The sequence below is a fragment of the Haemaphysalis longicornis genome, unplaced genomic scaffold, assembly GCF_048455015.1.
Source record: "Haemaphysalis longicornis isolate Haplotype H1 unplaced genomic scaffold, Haemaphysalis longicornis Haplotype H1 scaffold_7, whole genome shotgun sequence".
In the NCBI taxonomy this organism is placed as follows: Eukaryota; Metazoa; Arthropoda; class Arachnida; order Ixodida; family Ixodidae; genus Haemaphysalis; species Haemaphysalis longicornis.
The window spans coordinates 162,745,058-162,766,909 of record NW_027526422.1 but is presented as its reverse complement, the minus strand read 5'-3'; the positions used below and the strand labels follow the sequence as shown (position 1 = coordinate 162,766,909).

The 21,852-nt window shown below is 44.4% G+C and overlaps 1 protein-coding gene across 2 annotated transcripts in view; it reads right to left on the bottom strand.

Annotated features, from left to right (window-relative positions):
* LOC144147178 (uncharacterized) overlaps nt 1–21,451 on the bottom strand; it is a 321,111-nt gene extending 299,660 nt beyond the window's left edge. Inside the window, exons 1-4 of one of the 2 annotated variants that reach the window (XM_077679249.1) lie at nt 21,276–21,450; nt 9,560–9,711; nt 7,437–7,504; nt 3,556–3,636 (exon numbers count right to left, since the gene is read on the bottom strand). In XM_077679249.1, coding sequence (XP_077535375.1) covers nt 3,556–3,636; nt 7,437–7,504; nt 9,560–9,711; nt 21,276–21,392 — 418 coding nt within the window. In that variant the 5' untranslated portion in view covers nt 21,393–21,450. Of the gene's footprint in view, nt 1–3,555; nt 3,637–7,436; nt 7,505–9,559; nt 9,712–21,275 lie in introns of both variants that reach the window. The other variant, XM_077679248.1, reaches the window with a different exon arrangement.
* Nucleotides 21,452–21,852: the final 401 nt, after the last annotated feature.

Here is a 21,852-nt window from a genome sequence, read left to right as displayed (position 1 = left end):
AAATGAAAATAATTGTACCCATAACATGGCACAGGCAATTCGACGCGTTCCTACCCGGGCAAGGTGAAATCCGGAAGCACTGACAACCAATATAGTTTGTCTTCGCTATAAAAACTTCCCTTTGCAAACAATGCGCACTTTCCCGGCTCTTTTTGGTAGAAAAATCGGATTAGTAGTATGAACTTCTAAGCCTATATTAGACAGTTGAAAGAGTCATGGGACGGAAGAATTAAATGCGACACTAAAAATGCAGTAGGAACACTCTGGGCCACAAAATGGACTTGGGTAGATGACATTCTTTCGCGAATAAACAAAATGAAGGACAATCATGACAAGGCACGTGAATTGGAGAGCCGCGCCAAAGGGGATCCCTCGAGTAGCGTGACGGTTGTGGGTGGACAAGATGAGAAGAAAAACATAAACCTCAACAGAAGATTGAGATTCTGAAGAAATGAGTGGACTGAACAAGGCAAAATAAAAGTTTCTCAGTCTACAGGACCCTGATTGGTCGCTATGAGGCGACACGTGCAAAAATAGTGAACTGTGCACCTGATAGTGGGTATATTTATTTATTTGCACTTTTTGTACGTTGATATTTTTGTTTTGTGCCGGTGTCGGAAATCAGGTTGGGTTATAGGGGCCTTTCACACTTTATATTTGTGTTTCTCAAATACGTTTCTTGTCGCTGGGAGCGTGTCGTCTTGAGTATTTTATATTCTCCTTCGCCTTCTCTTTTCGCGCCATTTCTAAAACGTTTCTTGTCGCTAGGAGCGTGTCGTCCTGCGTTTGTTTTTATATGCTCCTTTGCCTTCTTTCTTCGCACCGTTTCTATACTACAAGAATGGTTGACAGCAGCGACAAAAATACTGTGATGTACGCAAACATGAAAGAGTGGATTGTAAGTATTACTTATACACGTGTGGTAATGTGTGTTCTCTATGGACAATTTATGAAAAAATAATGAGGTGGCCCCACTTCCGGCGGAACCAAATAAGTGTTTAACATATTTTTATGGAGAAATAGGAGAGTACGAAGACGCCGTTCAGATGTTCCGAGAAGATGAAGATAGGAGAAGTGAAATTCCCGACGAGGTGGTAGTGGCGCCTGCCAGGTGGAATCAACAAAACAGCTTGTTCAGCCGCTGCTCTGCGGCGTTTCGTTCTCTTGAATATCGAGACACTGTAAATACGTTTTGTTGCTTCTGTTAACAATGATTACAAATAAGAAAATATGGTACTTTTGGGGGTTTTTGAGACTCTTTTTGACCCTACTATAGGTCGCATGACAGCGCCGACCCACTATATGCCTTAAAGAAACCTGAATGTAAAAATAAATCCCCAATGCTGGTATACACAACTTTTTACAGCTGTTCTCTACTATGGCCGTCAGAAAGAGTATGCTCAAACTATTCACTCGTGATAAACAATAGGCACCGGGGAATTGTCGTATTATGCTAATATGTTTGTTGCAGAGGGCGGAAAGGCAGTTTCTTTATATTTGAAACTGCCTGATGAAAAGTCTTCCACTTGCACGTAGGACTCCAATGATTTGTTCCTTGCCGTAATAGGTAATTTCCTGTTGTTCTGAGCGAACGAGCAAACGCATGCTTGTACGTGTTAATTCTGAGATATTTTTGCCATCCCAGTGATTGTTTTCGCCCCCAAGCTATCCATGCGATTTCCCCGTGCTCACATTATCATCATGCGGGACAGGGTCAATGATGGTGCCACAACTTCTAGTCTCAATCGATTGCGGTAATTTCAGCATCTTAATGACGTAAAGAGCCCCATCAGGGCCGTAGGGGTAATTATAAACTGTTTGAGACGCGAAAATGTGATTAAACTAGTGTTGGTCCAGAGCCAATATCACTTTTTCTGCCTGCTTTAATAACACGCGATTTTGCACGTATTTTGATATTTTTTTTGTTGCATGGTACAACTAGTCTGGCGGGTAGGTAGCTTGTGTACAATATTTTCTTTTTCAAGTAGGATTTGAAGAATGTTAAATTTAAGTAAGAGATGACGGGCCTTGCATGTGTTTCGAAAGCTGAATTGCAAAAACCAGAAGGTGTCCTCTAACGAGCTGCAAAAACTGTTGAATATGGCACACGAAATAAAACCACACTCATGACAAATAGAATATAGGTTCTTTCGCTAACAAAGAAAGAAGATAATATGAAAAAGTAGTGTCTCATTACTGCAACGGGCTAGCGGAACATTATGCTAATCTCAATGTCACAGCTCCCGTCCAATTCGGAATACCTAATCCGGCTCTTTTTTGTATCTTCAAGATTAAACGATATTGGTATTTAGATGCTACTCGTTCAGACTCACTTTTATGTTTTGAAGGGTATCAAAATTTAGAGTTCGGGTGGAATGTTCATTTTTGTGCTTCTCGGCTATGCGACGTGATCTTCACCGAGCTGTGCTGCAGGATTCCAGGGCTTAATTTCTATCTGTTCAGATCAGGTCTTTCACCTACGGAACTATGTGTGCGGTGCCAGATCCCTGAAACAATCGAACATTTTTGTCTCGACTGCCGCCGTTTCTAGACATCTAGACAGCTGCTTTTCAAGGACCCAATTGACCGTTTGTAGTTGTCTTTTTTGGTTCCACTTATATTATCTATTGGCGCATCAAATTTGGGGTTTCCAAAAATTTATATATTTGCATTTAAATTTTTTTTGCTTCATGTCGTGTGAATTCTTGAAGGTGCTAATTAATAGAAATTTTGGGTTTTATTGACCGCTAAGTTTTTTTACGGCCTCTTTCCGGAAACAATTTAGTATTTGGAGGTCCCCACGTATTTCAACGGCAAATTTAGCTCTGGCCAATACCCCCTTGTGGGTACTTGCCAAAATGTTTGAGGACATCATCATTATCGTCATCACTTGCATGTTCTAGCAAGAGGTGTCGTTATCTTAAGAACAGCGAAGTTGGAAAAAATCACCAAAATATTGGGAATAATGCCAATCTCGGGTATCTTCATGCAAGTTGATATAACGAGAGGGTGCCTCAGTATTCGCGAGTTCCCCTGTTGTTTTAGTGATGTCTCAACCGTGCGACAGATATGATGTCGTTACGACGACGCGACAGTTTTGAAATTAAGGGAAGCAGTCAATTTCTTATTCATGTCTCTGCTATAAATTCTGTCTTTTCATTTTACACTTAGCAACGTTAACTAACATTTCTGCTATTACCCGGGAAGTGAACCCAGTGAAGGCAGGCCATGGGTAATTCCTGACGCTGTTGGAGTAAAATCGACTCAACCGCGGGTCGGAATGACATCGATGATTTATATTATATTCAGGACACTGGACATAACAGGTTACTCAATATGACGGGCGCTTTAGAGCCAGCTGCGCTCACGTTTGGTGCGCAATGGAATATTTTTTTCCCTTTGAAGGGCGCAAAGTTTACAGGATATGTTTTATAAAAAATCCTTTTCTCTCTATTTTTATTAGTTGGTCCTTTGGTCAATTGTGCGTTATTTGGCCAAATAATAATCTTCAGAGAACAGAACATCATGGTTTGAAGGTTGGTTCACGTTACTCACGTTCTCCAAAGTACGATGCTTCCGATATAAGGCAGTCCTTGTAGTCGCTGTAACGAACGTACTCCACCTGAGGCTCGCCGTCTGCGCAAATGTTAAGAAACGCTAGTTTTATTGCTTAGCGAGGCTGTGGGTATTGTTGGCCAAGCAGGTATACCCGAGGCCAGAAACCTTTAAAAAACAAAGAAGTCTGTACAGAAGCAGGCGTTGCAGTATCGCGCCACTTGTTCGTGATGGACGACGTAATATGCACAGGGCGCCGGAAGCGCGTTTCCTTTATTAGAAAAAACTGGGTGGTCCAAAGTTATTGACAACCACTGAAATTATAAGTTTACCGCGATAACTCTAAACACTGCAATCGACAACGGGTCTTGTTAAAGTAGCAGAGCTTTCAAATTAAATTTATTTATTCCTATATATTTTACGGCAAACAGAAACTGGAAATCTAACACTTTTTTTTTTCAGATGCGAATTACGAGGGAACCAATCTGTACAGAAAATATGCAGGGGATGTAATATATAAGTGGCCGCGATGTACGCACGACATCAACGGAGTTAACGGCTAAAGCAAAAAAACGTCACAGAAGCTTAAAGTGATCTTTGCTGACAGTCCAGTTCAGTGGAAAAGTGTGGTGTAGTGCAATAAAAAAAAACGAAGTAACAATTACCGCGTAGCCGAGCACATCGCTGCAAATGTCGTCGAAAGACGACAGTGTGAGGCCGCGTGTGCCACATAAATGTCTCTCTTCTCTCTTATGCCAACCTATCAACCTTCCCCAATTTAGATTCTTTCGCGGTAAATACAAAGGAAGATTTTTAAATCTAAACGATTTTGCAACTTACAGTGTTCGCGCAATCTACTGGAACTTTTTGCTAACGTAGAAACTTGAGTACGGCCTCATGGTCCTACCTCGTGCGAGCAATTTTTGAATTTTTTTGGGAAATTATTGTTTTCAATGCGTATTTTTTTATTTCTCGCCAATGTGACGCACAAATGTATCTAAAATCAAACCAACACTTCGAGTAGCAATTGTGCATTGATGTTCTGCCTCAAATATTTTTTATTTATTTTTTATATAAAAAAACCCTACAGGCCCTCTGGGGAGGGTATTACATAGGGTAGGGGGGTTTACACAGGTGTCACATAAACTAGAGCAAGAACAAAATAAACGCAAGAACTGAAAAACGGCAGAAATAATTAACTTTGCTAGAGTGCAAACAAATAGAAAAAAGTCGGTAGAACAATAAGAACAGCTATTGGTACAGTACCTAGAAGAAACTACACAGATTATAACCACATGTTATATTACCACATGTCATCTGACAACGCAAGAACTGAATGAAATGAGGCAGTGAAAAGATACATATTATACATTGATATTTTTGCTCAAAGCATTAGTAAATTTCGTGGTATTCGGTTTAGTAACAATGTTTGATGGTAGATTATTCCAGTCTATTCTGGTGTGAGGAACAAATGACTCGGCAAAAGCAACGGTTCGACATGTGATGCGTTTGATTTTGGATGAATGATTTTGACGCGGAAAAATGGCGGCAGGTTCAGAGATAAATTCGTTGAGAAGGCATGCATGGTAGTACAGTTTATGAAATAATGTTAAGCGAGATATGATGCGACGATGCGATAAGATTTCGAGTTCAGCACGATTTTTAATTCGGTTACGCTTGTATAGGGTGAGTAATCAGAGAAGATGAAGCGGACAGCATGGTTTTGTAAGGCTTCCAAGTCAATTATTAGATATGCCTGATGAGGGTCCCAAATGACTGCCGCCTATTCTAGTTTAGGGCGTATTAGCGTAATATATGCTAACTTTCGTAAAAGCGCGGGAGCATGTCTGAGGTTACGTTTAAGGAATACAAGCGAACGGTTAGCAGACGCAAAGATATGGTTATTGTGATTATTCCATGTCAAGTTACAGTTTTCGTTTTGCTCAACAATCGTGGCAAGTGTGACGGGTTTACTTGGTGCTTCGTTAAGGTCTCGTCTCTTCAACCTTCAATATCAAAAATTCCTTTACTTTTGGCCAGATGACTGAATCGAGGGAAAGACAGGCAGACAGAAAAATGTAAATAAGCAGAAAAAATTTTCGTGAAGTAACCCAAGAAACACTATCGTCTTTAAGAAGGACGCTCAGCGGGCGACTAAGATACGGTAGGGCGCAACGTATATTACAACGCTACTGAGGCTGTACACGAGACGAGAGCTTGATATTTCTTTTGTGCGACAGCTTTCTTGCTCCATATCTGCGAATGCGAGTTACGTGCGTAAAATCTTATTCGTTAAGAGCTCGCGCTGCAGAAATTGATTATTTAAGCCTTCCAAGCAATCGCCATGCGTCGGGAACTGCCGTCGGTAGCGATCAAGGAAGAACTTTGACTTGAATAAACAACAAATCAACAAGAGATTTTTGAAACTACAAAAGAAAAAACGGCGCTGGTTACACATCCAGTATAGTGCTTATTAGCAAATATTCCAGTACAAGAAAGGACTAGAACATACGACATCGCATGCAAGCATTAAGAAAGCCTGATGCTGCGTCAGGTATTGTAGGTTGACAATTACTAAAAAAGGAATCTCTAATGCGCCCGAACTAAACCCACTGTTCATGTGCGTTTAAGCTGGTTATTTGTGACATTCGGATGCTTCCTTCAGCACAGCCCGAGTGCACATGTAGAATATATTTTTCTGTTTCCTCAAACAAAAAGTACCAGCAGGAATACAGCGCCTATCCTGTATCTTCTTCCCTCTGTCCTTCATCTGTAGGAGCTTTTTTATACGAAGATTAACATATAAAAACGCATCTGCCTTTATTGTTACGTGGAATAAAATTCTCACTCATCTCGATTTCACATTTCAGGTATAGATGCTCTTCTCTCCTACGCTCCGTTGTATTCTTCTGGTGGGGCTGAAACCTGGCTACTGGCTGATCACCCATTTTGAATAAGCATACAGTCTTGTCCGGGTAACTCTGATAGGCTAAAGGAGGCACGAAATATTGAGTAGCATCTCTGGAATGACCACGTGGTTTAGAAACGCACTCTAAAGAGCTAGTAAGCCATGTTCGAGCGACAGTACAAACAACGTGAGAAGTTACGGCCGGAGTAGGCTTATCTACACCATTAACCTGGCGATATGATAAAACCCGTTGCGTGGCACCTGTGCAGCTGCGGTTTAAGTTGCAACATTATCCCTCCACCTTGTGTTATCTTTCTTCTTCACCGAATGGAATAAACGTTTGCTTGACTTGTCTTTTGGTGTGTAAAGTAGCTTCAAGTCAGATTTGTATAGCTATGAAGCCGCACCCCATCGGATGTGCAAAGCGGCATTGTGGTCGTGGTTGCAAATAGGGAGGACACGTGCTTTCATTGGAGTCGATGGCGAATACTTCCTTAAAATAATTGGTTCTTGCTCACTGGCACTTTTTAATATTGATTAACCCAGTGCTTTTCTAGAAAGCATCGAGATTTCGACAAGGTTCGATGTTGAATTCGCAATACACTTTACACGGTTCCCGCCTAATGGAAAGAAGTGAAATGTTCAGTGTGTAGATCTTAGTGGGGTGCGTGTTTTACTTCGTATTCCATAAAACTTAGAATTCATGCACCCTATGAGCAGTGTTTAAAATTACACTGTGGTTTCAACGGAACCCGCTCAAGAAAGGTTGTTCAGGTACCCTTCACTAGTTTGAGCAAAATTGAGCAGGCCTAGAACAAATATTACAGTGTACAGATGTGAAATTCCTGATGATATTTCAGGCACTGTGCGCTCAGAAAACATTGTAAAACGTGGTAAAATTTATTCCAGCCTGCAAGGCTTATACAATACTTCATTGAAGCACCGAAAGTGCTCAAACAGCTTCGATATGTACCTTTCCCAACAATGTAGTTGGCCGCATCTAGTGTTGCGCCTTCCGTGTAGTAAAAGGGGTAGAGGTTTCTGCAAAAAAAAAAGAAAACTCACTGCACAGTGTACAATAGGTGGTTATTGTAAGGGCTAAACGTTTTCTGGTAATTGAATTTTGGCTTACTAGCAACACGTGCCTTAACTGTACCGGTTTCCCTTTCTGTATTCGTGTGACGTATCTAGCGGTGCCTTAAGATCGTCCTTATAAACTATGTGTAGTTATTTTTACAGGTATTTCTACCGGCAAAGATGACATTTAGGCCTTCTAGCCATGCTTTCTGAATAAGCTGCGCCAATGGTGTACTTTTATTATAGTCAATGTTTTAGATGCGTAGCCGTTAATGCAGATATGGGCCTTTTCCTAAACAAATTTATGTTGTCAAGACACGGTTAGGTAAGCAGATTTTCTTTCATGATAGACCAAAGCGGATTTCAAAAATTGCACCAGAAAGAGCACGCAAAGACTGGTGGAATTCGTCGTGCTTTGCTGCTGAAGAGGAGATTCTTTCAGGCATGCATAAATGCAAATCGTTGTACACAAATGTCGTGGGTGAACTATTTTAAGCGTAAACGACTAAAAAATTGGCGTTTCATAAAACCAGATGCTGAAAAACTACATCCCCACATTTCCACTTCTACTTCTATTCTGTGCAGAACAAAAATGAGTTTCATCGGTAAGCACGGTGAGCAGCAGTTCATTTTAAAAGCTGGAAGGAAATAAAAATTTCTAGTACTACGATTAACAATACTTCAAAAGCCTATTTAGACTACAACAATACATCCAGAGCCTATTTAAACAGAGTGGTTCTAAAAAGTAAGTTTCGATTCAGCAACGTTAAACTGCTCAAAATTTTGTTTTGTTCATTGATTTACGATCTATGTGTCTGCATATCTAAAGGGTGTTTACGGGATTGTTAATCAAGAAGTATATATACGCATGCACAAGATCTTCTGAACTCCAAAGTTAGTGTGCTTTTGCCGCATGTCATTGACAGTGCTTAAGGGTTCTGAATAGTGTCTTGTTTCTTAGTTTGGCGAGATTTAATCTGTATGATATCACCTACATTAACACCCGGACAATGCTCTGGTTGTCTTTTCTCTAGTCTTCGCTTTGGTTTAATGAAGATTCAGATTTTAAAGAGTTTTTTTTATTGATAGATCAAGACGTGACCGTCAGTTGCGAAGGTTTTTTTTACTGCGAAAAATGGCGTAAACGTACGCAATCCAGTCTTGGGCTGGCCTTGTTATCGTAATACTCTACAGCAAAACCTTCATGACAATATATTGCACATTTCTCCTCTACACTTGCGAGCAACATTACCGCCACCAACACTCCCGAGATATATCCCTCCAGGCAATCTCATGGTCTTGTGTAGAGACGGCGCAGCCTTTGCTTGATTACAGAAACATACCATTATTTTAGATTGAAAAGGACACCCATCCCCCTTCGAGCCAATTTTCACGAAAAACCAGGAGAACTGTTAAAAAAATACTTTTCTCACCTCACTAAATTCCGGTTCCTATGCCCTACGCAGTCCTCTGTATAGATTCTGTGATATCCCCAGCACCTTACTCTACTGGGTACGGAAGTGTCGGCAGACACGAAGACTGCTAAAAGCCCGTACCCTTTTCTAAGAAGTGCGAGAAGCAACTGCCCCGCTCCGATCCGCACTCCCAGCTTCGGCTATTGTAAAGGACCGTTGAAGCGGGAGTCTTTTTTTCAGTCCTGAACCAATGAACCCACGCTAACCTAATGCTGGTAGTAAAGATTATTCGATCTCTCTTTAATTGTGCAAGGATTGTATAACAGAGCTAAGTAGTGTTGTACAAAGGGAACTATATCAACTACATGGGCTTTTGTTATTGAGCTATTACTCTTATTAGAAATATTCGGAGGCTTGCCAAATGATAATAAAAATATTAGTTATGCTGATGTTCCTGGTGTTCTTGCAGGTAATAAATAAATCAGTTCTTTTAAAGTTTGAGTAGAAACCGATGGCGAAAGTTTCGGTGTTTTAAAATGTGGCATTAGTGATTTCTCGGTAATCGTCAAGTAGCCTATGTGCACTGAGAATCTCGGATGCTTACCTTGATTTCTCGGGGCCATCGCTGACGAACCAGACATACGTGGCCGTTTTTGCGTCGTAGTCAAATTCAGTACGTACCGCCGCGAGGCATTCAAAAATGGTGTCGTTGTTGCTGTCAGTTATGGCAACGGCGTAAGGAAAAGCTTCGTAAGCCTTAAAAATAGAAATGTTAGGAAAGACGAAACACGTTAGAAAAAAATGAGCACCTAGTCAACTCTACAATGCACCAACTGCTCATGTGGAGAAAAAATAGTAACGTAAGTCAGAAAGCGTCCACGTTTACGCGGACAATCTTTGTGTGAAGGCAAGCATATACTACCATGACTAAAAAAGAAGGTTGCGAAGTGCTGGTTTTCTCTAACTTTACTGCATTTATTTATACACGATAATATTGCAACATTTAGGTTGTCGTCCACGAATAGGGGTGAAACTGCGGTGGCTGTCCACCACTGGGTCTCAATTTTAGACTTCAAACAAATTTGGCGGCGATACACAGGAGTGCAAAAACTCCTAAGATGTTCAAAGTTTCGAACAATGAGTAAGCGTTCAAAGAAATCTTGATCTTTCATTCTTCTATATTCAAAAACGAACAGCACGGTTCGTCTGCCTCGTTTGCTTGTTTTTTATCAAGGTTCCTAGCAGTGCCATTCAGCTGCCTTTCCAAACATTTGCTCAAAAGCTTGTAATTAAAAACGTGTGTTTTCTATAGTTATACATTTCAATCAATTCACCCGCTACAATGGCTCAGTGGCTGGGGCGTTGCGCTGCTGAACACGATGACACGGTTTTGATTCCCGGCCGCGGCGGCTGCTTTTCTGAGGGAAGCGAAAAGCAAAAACGCTACTGTGTTCTAGATTGCTGCGAAAGTTATAGATTTCCAGGTGGTTGAAATTATTCCAGAGCCCTCCACTACGGCGCATCTCATCGCCCGTGAAGCACCGACACATTAAACACTACAATAAATCAGTCAATCAACAAATCAATCAATCAATAGGTCAACCAATCAATAAATAATTTTGCTCAATCCGCTACCACATGATATTTAGAAAATTCTGAATTGCTCCCAGAGTTATAGGATATTTCTGAAAATTTTAAAGCTGCTTCACTCTAGAGGAGATACTTTCTTACATTGCATGAGCAACACATGTGGCACGTCAGCGAAAATGTGCGCCACCCATCAACGGAACACAGCCTCAAAAAAGGGAAAAACAATGAAGTGTGGATTGACGGGTTGACGTTCGCCGACTATTGGCTGCGGTAGCCCAGAGGTTGTATCCCCAAAGATCTCGCTTTAGGCCCCCAGATTCGCGACTGCTTCGCCGCATGCAGCCTCCGTTCGGTGGCGGTGTTTAAGGTGTGAGCCCTGCGTGGCTGATATCGGCCATAAGGAATTTTATTTATTCATTTATTTGAAATGCTCACCAACAGCGCAATGGCCTTCTCGGGTGATGCATAGAATACAGACATATAAGTCGTACAAAAGACAGTATATGAAAAGGAAAGTAACAGTACAATTATATGGGTATATATACACAAAGAAGGAGAGTTATCAAAGAGACGAAGACATTTTCTGAGCAACAAGAGCACGGAGATTGTGTGTACACTAAACGACAAATACGAGCACAATCGTGATGATTCTCTTCGCTCCGACTCACAAGAACAGAGGGAGAAGTGCATGTGCGACCGCGCTATAGAACATGTGCATTCAAGATGAAAATTTTTTCATAGAGCGTTTAAAAAGAACCATGTCCTTGCAAAAAATGCCAATGGCAGATAAAAAAAAGACAGTTAAAGGCATGTTGACATCGGTTAGCTGGTACCAAGCTCAGAAGTTTGTCAACATGAAAGCAGCCATGCGGCCGCAGTGGCCTTCTTGGCACTTGCAGGAGAAAAGAGCTCGCAAGGCAAGGGCAGTCAAAATTAGAATGAATGCACTTAAAAAGAAAAATCAGGTCACGCCTGGAACGCCTGATACATAGCTCATCAAGGTTCAGGAGCCTGAGCACCTCAACGTGCAGATAGTTGCTCACTGGTGAGTATCGATAAAATACGGTTCTGATGAAGCGCTTCTGAATCCTTTCTAGTCGAAGAGACGACGAAACACCTAAACAATTCCAGATTGCGCTTGCAAAGTCTAGCTTCGGGAAAATTAGGCCGCGGTAAAGGGATGCGAAGCATGATGGGTTCGTGAATTCACTGGTGGCTCGGGAGGGAAAATCATGCCAAGTGTTCGGAGACAGGAGTTCCTCAGATGGTTCACGTGTGAGTTGAAAAGTAGTTTTGCGTCCATCAATGCACCCAAATCGCGCGCTACAGTGGTGACGTCTGTAAAACAAATAGTACGTTTAGCGCATTTGAAAACAACAGCTGCGGCTTGGTGGAGTACCCGAACGCTAACAAACGACTCCTGAGGGCCGTGGTTCTCGTGCTTCAGGGCCGAAACTGCTGGCGTTAGCAACGACAGCTGAACATCACCACTGTAAACCCCAAACTCTTCAGGCGGAAGTGAATCGTGTTGTCGCCTCAATTAAGCCTAATAACGCAATAGGGAACGTTATTTTTGTCATCCAGTGCGTACAAGAAATGAGGCTTCGTTTTGAATAAATTCGCATGCCCTGTAACAAAATACGTTTTGGTGATGGCATTACTTCATTACCGGCCATAAATTTTATTTTGTATGGGATTATATTCCACGCAAAAATGTTTGGAACACTGCAAGTGTCTGTGTCGTTAATATAGGACCACTGACTCCTCATTGCAAAAAGCAGCCGATGAACGATCAAATGATCCGGGCCGCACATGGCCCGGCCCCACATGGCCCGGCAGAGTAGTTGCTTTCGCGCGCCGATAATAGAAGGCGCAAAACTCGCACAAGAGAACCGGCTCATTTGACCCGGCTCTTCAACTTAGTTGGCTCTTCTTGCTCCATGGTTGGCTCTGCAGTGGGTCGCTGCTTACAGGTTCATACTAATGTACGCCAGAGAGGACACTGGCACGAGTGTCGATGCGAGCCGACAGAAAACGGCTTCATCCCCCAAGGAGGCAGCCATGCCTGGAGGATGCGTGATTTTCGAACCTGGCTTGACCCAGCCGTTATCCTGACTTGACTCAACGTAATTTTAGATGCGAAGCAGCTCATGGTCGAGCCTGTTCTCTCCGCCGTTGTGTGGGTGCCGTTGCTCGGCGTCCACGCCCCCACTGCGCATGCCTGGCCAGGCACCGCTGACGATGATTGTGGCAGCATGTCCCTAGGGATTGGCCAACCAAAAACGAGATAGCTTCGAGTTCTACCACCGTTGTCATCTTCCCGTAGGGGAACCCTGAGTACCACACCCCCACAGCACATGCCTGGCCAGGCACCGCTGATGATGATTGTGGCAGGATGCCCCTAGGGATTGCCAAACCACGGCATCCATCACGAAATAGCTTCGCGTTCAACCATCGTCGTCATCTTTCCGTAGGGGAACCCGGAGTACCACCCCCCCCGCCCTGCGCATACCTGGCCAGGCACCGCTTATGACGATTGTGGCAGGATGCCTTTAGGGATTTGCCTACCAAAGAATCCATCGCGAGATAGCTTCGCGTTCAACCACCGTCGTCAGCTTCCCGTAGGGGAACCCTGAGTAGTAAGCGAGGCATTCCTCCTCTCCTCTCCGGCATTCCTGCTCTCCTCTCCGAAGCTGCTCCTCTCCTCTCTATGATTGCGCAACAAATGGCAACACTTACGGCTCTGCGCGCGATAATGCGAAGCAGCTAAGGGTAATAGACGCGACGGTAGGCGCTACATACTCCGCAGGGGGCGCCACTGTAGCTCCGCGGTATAAATGACGCGCACGCGCGCTCCCCTCCCTCATTCTCCTCCCGCAGCTTAGCGATCAAACTTAAAACTTATGGGAACTTGAGTCGACCCCATGGCTGCTTCGCATACTACTCAGGGTTCCCCTACGGGAAGATTGTGAATTTTGTCTTTGGAAACCAAAAGCTATCAGATTGTTCATTAGTGTTTAAATTATTAATCGTGAAAAGAGACTGTTCTTTCTGGTAATTTTATATTGAAGTTTACAAAACTTGTTCTATCACACGAGAAGATATTTGTAATTCCTACACCCGACAGAGCGTAGCGGAGCCGACGATTAGGCCAATTAGGCCGCTAAGAGTCCGCAAACTGATTAGAAGGGGAAGCGTTTTTTTTTTTGTGTGCGATTCGGCAATGGCGGGTGGCTGAAGCAGGGCGGCTGCACTGTATTCCGCAAGTACGCATGGTCACTCGTGGTGAGACTAATCGTCCGGGCCCCTTGTTCAGGCCAATAATTACAGGCAGCAAATTACCGGCGGAAAAGGGCAGCCCAGCAGATGACAGTTCCATAACCTGAATTGTTCCGTGAAAGTAACCTACCTCCCACTTGTTTTGCCGCTTTCTAGCATAACAAGGTGCTGACCACGGTCAACTTGGTGGTGGCCCACCACAGGACGAAGCTCCAGCGGTATTGTTTTCTGAAGAAAAATTAGACGGCTGTACAGATACTGCTGGTGAAGGTTTTTTTATGTTGTTTAGCCCCTTCCCCGCTCATGTTGTTGTAGAAAGCGTGGTCATCAACGGGAATAGGATGAAACAGCGTGCTCGTACCGTGTACCTTGTGCAGAATCTCGAGTTCGCGTCCGGTTTCACGAATGGCCTAGAACATGACTAGTTCTACTGTAAGGGCTACACGGCGATGCTGCTGCCGTCCTTGTCCATTTCATTCCAGCCGAGCAGTATTTGATAACTGCAGCCAGTGTAATTGGGCGCTAACAGCAATTCCGCCCAGGAACGAACTCTGGACGCTTTCGACGCCCATATTGAAACTGATGGTGCGGAACACTTTGAAGCCAAGCGCACATAACAACCGCCAAGCCTCAAGTTCAGCCTAGTTGGAAAATCATTGGTCTACGTCACACAATCAGCCCCATGGGGGTTGAACTCTATGGCTTGCTCAGTTCGACAAGGATAACTGAGCGGGCGAAAAGGGACTAAAACCGCAGCTCACTTTCACTGAGCCATGGCTCACCCTTTCGTCAAAATATATCTGATCAACGCTGTGAAGGAGTTTGGAAAGTAAAGCCCTAAACGACAACCACGACAATGTCTTATACGACGTCACTTAAATTCACACGTGGCTCTACAAAGAGTGGCACCAGAGATTCTGCTAGCCGTTATCTGGAATTCGCGGGGCGGCGTCCCGACCGCAGCAGCAATGTGAGGCCACGGTCGGTCTAGACCAGCGGACACCTTCGCTGTAGGCGGCCGTGAGTCGGGAGAACGAAAACAGACAGGGGCGTCTTTCGAGGGATGAGACAGCGGAAGCTAGCCATCCTGACGTGCGATCCAGGGGCCACACCACCGCGCGACACAAACTCAGACAACGAAACAATTCGGCATGTGAGATTAGTCATTCCCATTTATACCGATATAAAGTAGTTAATTTCGTAAGTCTCGGAACTGCGAGAAGCCTGAGGGAACTTCTATACGCGCTATTTATTAGAACCACTTTCTCCTTGCGCCTTTTGTTATACCTCTGAAAACCCAAACGAATTGGTATTCACTAATTCAGAAAACAGTCCCATTTGTGGCAAGCAGTGAGTCAAAGGTAGCGTTCCTCTGGCGGCCAGATGTCTGTAAGGGGTCTGTATTTTTTGTTTTCCTGCCCTTCAAACCAATCTTTAAGGTATCTTGGCCGTACGACCACTTAATTCCGTTGGGTGCGGGTTACCCAGGAGGTGCTGTCAAACACGTTAATCAAGCCCTGTAAAGGAAGCACGCAATAGACGCGAAGCTGCGCCAAAAAAACCAAAACAGTCGTCACTAAAGCAGACGACAAAGTCGTACCGCGAACTCATCCGCCGGAAAAGAGGCACTTCCGCGCTGGGAACCCTGAAATACATTCGGCGCGCCATATACAGTGTGCTCCGTCAGTTAAAACCACCCCTCCCTCTCCCTCACCGCCGCCGCCTCCGCCGCCTTGGGAGTTTATTGTCCCGTTCGCCCAGAAAGAACCGTTGGCTGGCAGAGGCAGGAAGCTTTGCTTTAAAAAAGGGCTCCAAAGATGCGGGTCGCTCCTGGGCGACGCATCTCTATAGACATGACAGCTGAGCTTACATGGTTACAAAGCGTGGTCGCGGTGTGAGAAGTTCGTGTTAGGAAAGTGGCGTTGTATTCCAAAACTGGATCCAGGCAGTGATGTTCCGCGCAGGGAATGTTTACCTTTTTCGTGGAATTTTCGCCAATAATTTCGGCCAAAAAGAAAAACGGGAGTCTTCAAAGATGCAGACAATTTTAGGAGCCGTGGAGCAAAAAAAAAAAAATACTGAACTTCGCACCATTTATTACTTTGTTTTCTTCTAAGCAGTTTCCTTCCCACCTCACGGGAACCCGCCGCGGTGGCTCAGTGGCTGAGTCGTTGTATTGCTTAGCACGAGGACGCGGTTTCGTTCCCGGCCAAGGCGGCCGCTGTTCTGATGGAAGCGAAAAGTGAAAACGCCCGTGTGTTGGTGATTTCGGCGCACGTAAAGTTCCCGATGTGGTCAGAATAATTCTGGAGGCGTCCACCACGGCGCCTCTCATCGCTTGCGTTGCGTCGGCACGCTAAACCCTACAATCAAATCACTCACACTTCTCGTTAAAATATGCCCAGTTGCTTCACCGCAAGCCACAAGCATTTACGCTATGTCACCACCTTCGAAAAGAGGTGTTTTTGTAAAAATTCAATTTTTTTTCTCATATTTCCAGCGCCCCCCACACATTCTATAATTTTCTGCAGAAAAAAAGTGTTCTTATCTTAGTTAGCCCGAAAGATATAGCCAATTTTCTAACCGCTGGTAAGGGTTCTGAAACCGAAACTAAAGTGGTGTAGTAACTGAAACAGATAACGCAGCAACGTTTTCTTGTGTCCTTTAGTCTGATACGTAATAGTTTATTGAAACACAATTTTTGACCATTCCTTTTTTTAAAATATTGTTTAAATATCTGTAAGCGGATGCATCACTCCGCAAGCGCCTCTGTTGTTTATTTTGCGCAGGCTTTATGCTCCTGCTGTGAATGCGGGCAGGCTCCTAATGTTTAGGAATTCTTATTAGCAGAAGCAGTAATTACATAGGCTGGACGTTTTAATGAAAAGGCGTAGCCAAGTCCATGGTAAGAGGCACCGAAAGTGAAAGTTTTGTGACAATCGGTACACAGTGAATGCTCCAATCCAAGATCACGTGGACTTGAATGTATCGGTTAGTGCAGCCAAGTTTGTGCACTTCGAGAGCTATTGTGGAGTCGCTGCGGGAACCTTTGCGGCAAGATAGTAGGATTGTAGATTTATTATCCTCGGTATTTATTTGCGTGGAATGCATGCAGGCAGCCAAGTGTGCACCGCCATATCTGTGGCCAAGCGTCTGTTGCTAGGCGACGTTGTGCGCACGGCCCGCAGATCAGGCACCCCTCTTCTCCTCTATGCAACCGTGTGAGTGCGCCCACGGCCGGGCTGGAGGAGCGGCGGGCGCGCACTTTCATAGTGCGCGCTCGCCGCTGCTCCAGTCCGGCCGTGGTGCGCCGTCACTCGTTACGTCGGGCTCCGCGGGATGGCGGCACTTGTCCAGCTAAGCACGACCGTGAAACACATGACTGTGTTTCTTCGAACGCTTCGCCGAACACACAGTAGTGCGTCGAGTTCACTGTGAGTGCGAATAATAACATCTCTGTTGGCGCCACAGTTTAGAATCGGATTGGGACGGAGCAGATGACGAAGGCCGGTGTCTTTTTTTCTTCGGCGAGCGGTCGCAGTAGCACAAGCTGCGCCGTGTCCGTGGCGCATCGGCCATGTCGGTGGTCGTTTCCAGTGTTGCCAACCGAAGAAATTAACCGCTAAACTTTTCAACGAATAAGTGGCCTGGGCTGCCCGAGACGTTCACACGAGCCGACCCATACTACTTTTTGGTATATATGGGGCTGTGGGACATTCTAACGTTGACAAAAAAAATGCAGCAGATATTCTGAGGGAATCAGACACTGAACCTGGCCACCACACTCCCGTATCAGATAACATCATTGAGCAGTATCGAGTGAAGCAGGCTAAGCACCAATCAATGGTGAGAAAGAACACCTCCGCAAAATATACGGGCGGAAACAAACGCCAAAGAGGTCGCGGCAGCTAAGGAGAGCTTCAGCTATGAAGCTAGTGAATTTTAAAGGTCCCGGACTAGATTATCTGGTTAAAGCATGCATCGAAACACTTTATTTTTGTTTTTCTGAAAACATGATTTTTCGCACATTCTTCTTCTTTCGCGAACAGTTGTGACTTCGAAATGAATATTTTGTTTACAACGAAACTTTGCCGACTTTTCTCTTTACTACCATTCTGTGCAATGAACTATGATTTTTAGAAACAGATGGTCAGTTTTTGTGTAATCATGATTTATTTCAAGAAATGCAAATAAAAACGACGCATTTTTTCGGTTTTCTTTGGTTTTTTCTCTATAACTTCATTTCATATTATCCCATGGCAAATATCCTAGTTAGTTGCAAAGTCCGGCTACTTGGCCCCCTCCGTAGAGAGCATTTTACAATTCCTGCAAGCTATTGAATATATCTAAAATTCGAGTAATTCCCAAGTTAGGGGTATTTTTTGTGAATAACAAGCATCAATTAAATTATTTTCACTTTCTTTACCTTTTATATACCATAACAGGTGGTCTTTTATAAGCTACATACAAAACGAAATATTACCGGTGGAAAGTTAAAGAAGAAATTGAAAATGGCGGTGAGATACCTAAAACCACTTCCGGTCTAGTTCATAAAACAGCAGAGAGCACATAGAAAAGAATAATTTATAAGAAAACAGCTAGCGAAGATAGAAGCACGGAATTGACGCCTGTTTACATGTATTCCAGCGCAATATACAAACAAGTACTTTAGGTACGGCTTATTCCCCGTCCTGTCAACAAGAAATGGCGCCAGCTGTTCATGTGCTGAGCTAATATTTCAATTAACCAACAATGTTTTTTTTCTTTTTTTATACGGGCAGTTTTAACTTCGAGCTTTAGCGCACAAAGTAAGAACGCTATACGGGATAAAACGCGAAATGTATGTTCAAATGCTACTGAGCAGCAGGGGTAGGGAAATTCAGCTCACGCTGAAACTGATTCTCACACGGCGGCTGTGTCCGACAGGCTACAAAAAGCAGACATACGTGGCTCTTGCCAATACCCGAAAACTGAAGAGGACTGCGCGTAAAGATCTGTAAGCTGCAATGAGAAAATTCATAGCAGGGAAATTTGCAGGGAATTGTTGATATACCGGCTGACAAAAATGCTACAAATACGAAATTTCTGAACCTGGAAATGTGAATCTTGCTGCCCACTACGGAACATCACTGAATCCAGGCATGCGCATCGTGGCCCCTCCAAACTTTGCCATGTCAAGCAATCAGATGAGAAGTCGTTTTTAAGGCCTCGCCAATGTATCTTTCAATCTTTTCTTCAAATGTTTAATCTTCCACGAATGAATGTGCAGGGGGGAGTTCTTCATTCACTGCAAGTGTCTTCAATCATCATCATTACCAGGCGCAGCACGTGATCAGCACGTGCTGCTCACGTGTAAGAAACACTACAGCTTTTCGCTGCTTGGCCTTGCTCTACGGGCGCTCCTGAGTGGTTTTACGGCAGGAATTTATATTTTTTGCGGATTTTTAAACTTCTCAAGACAACTAAAACAGTTTGATACCCATGTTGCCTACACGCCCTTCTCATACTCTCTGCTGAATATCTATTAATATCTAGCTGGTCACACATGTTTTCCTTGAGTGACACATGATAACTTTGTGATGAGGCGCCCGTGAAGGAGAAAGAACAGGGCCGAGGAGCGCGCGGAGCGTGCAGAAGAATCGAATCGACAAGAGTTCAGCGGACGCATTTGACGCGCTGGGCGAATGAGCGCGGCCGTGTGATCGCTTGGAGCATGAAGCCAGGGTCTCAACGGCTGCTGTTGCGGGAGAGCCGTCGGCCGCTGGGCCGGTTACCGAAGTCTGTCTGCTGGCCCGTGCGTGGATCTGGTGACGCGCTGGGCCAGAAAGCGCGGTTCGGGGAAACACCGGCTCACAACCGCTGCTGGGCCATCGAGCCGTCAACCACTGTACACGGTCCCTGACGTGCGGCCGCTGTGCCGTGTGCCGTGGGCATGACCTTACCTACGAGTCCATTATACACTTTCAGAATTTTGAGGAGTCGGTTCCCGTCCGAGTAATGAGGAGGAGGTAATGACAGCGACGTTCAGGGTGCGTTGTGAGAAACGTAAGGGTGATGGTTTTCTCCTGGTTAAAGGCAACCACAAATGATACCCTCGAAAACAACAGCCCGCCAATTGACTATGTACGTACCTAATGTAACCAGAAATCGCAAGTAGGTTCTGGGACTTCTTTGAACCCCAAATTACTTTATTTTTTTTCTATACGGCTACATCGGTTTGGATGATACAAGCGAAATAAAAATATTGGAGCTACGTCTAGACGTTGGTGCGGACGCGCGGGAAAACGTTTCGTTAACTGAGGGGCACAGGTTACTTTTCGGGTGTCGCAAAGGTACGCCGCAGCTACTTGGAGGCGAGTGCCTTTTCATTGCAAAGATGCCACCCTGGGCAGTTATTTTGCGTGTCCAGTGTGACTTCTTCACTTGTGAAAAAGCCCTGCAACACCTGCAAGGATACTCCTCAACCACGGGATGCCTTTTTTCGTTACCACTTCGCCATTTTCGCCATGCTGGTGTTGTCTTTTTCTCAGGCGGGCGGCTACTTTCTAACAGGGCTGATTTGGCGTACTGTTACGCTGCAGGCCACCTTTAACAACCTTCCTAACGTATTTAGCGCTCTTCAAGCCAAATTAAGGGCAAAACGCGGGTTGCGTGATATTGATTGCTTAGCTCACCGAGACAATGAATGTACCACTCCCCCGCGTAGCTCTTCCAACAGAAGGCAGGAAATAGCGCTTGACACGCAATCTGGAAACATTGGGTTTCATTCCTACCCAATCCCTAATTTTTCCTATTTTTTTAAATTTAAGTACTCTACCTAATTCTCATTGCACCGTGGCCTATTTCATGGGCCATTTCACCGCTACAGACGCGCTTGCGGTGAATTTGTTACTTACCGGCAGTTGCTTCTTTGCGCAGCGTACATTCAAGAGTACACACTATGCCGTTCGCTGAAGATAGAGATCAAACTTTACAAGGGTAACTCTTCCGCAATAATGGTCACTATCCCCCATTGCCTGTGATCACAAGTACTGTTAAGAAATCTTAAGGCCCAGCTAGGCAGTGACCAACGGGTGGACTTCAGTTCACCCTTCAACGTTGGTCTTCCCGTCGTGACGGTAAACGGATGTGGACAGTGCAACCATGTCAGTAACTTGTCTTTTTATACGTCATTCGTGCAAAAAAATATTTGCACTGTCCTGATGACATCGTTATACTTCTCGCGCTACTACTACTGCTCACATTGCGGTATTTTTGGACGTTTGGCTTTAACATCATTGAGACGCAGGGCATGTTGCTATATTGAGGTTTTTTTTTAGTTCAGTATTTACGAGCCCGCTAATGCTTGCCCATAGAACCAGCATCAACTTTGCATTTTACCCGCACGTCTTGCACATTCGTTTAACCGTTAACTAGGCATATCTGACAGCTCTGAAATTGCAAATATTTACCTTGAAAGCGTCAGGAAGGTCACGTTGGAGCTTGTTAGGCCCACTGCCTGCTCGCAAAGCACTAGGACCGCAGAAAAACAGGCACAAAGTGATGGGCAAGTACTTCAGCAGATGCATAGTGGGTTGCGTTTGTGGCGTTCTGCTGTCGGCCGCAACGTCTGACTCAGGATGGGCTCGGCACGCCATATATGACATTGCAGTCCTACTTAATTTGATTTTCATGTTTCGCAAGCACGTGACAAGTTTAACACTAAATTTCGGATGGCCTTCAAAAAAAGCGGACGATAAACATTGTGCGCGTAAACAAAGTCGTAAACATTGCGGATTGTTGCTATCAAGGTTGGTAACACACGCTTGCTTACATGCCAAGTTGGACAGCCAAAGGACAGTTTGACTATGTTGCATGGACTCCGCTTAGTACTGGGTGTAAGAATGTTATCTCAGCTGTCACGGCAATACTTCTTACCGCACGACGTTAGACATGCAATTATACTCAGAACTCACAGAGCCAGAGTTCCACGTAACGTGTCCTTGAACACGCCAGAGCAGCTTATGCTAGAGTAAAAGGCTAATACCG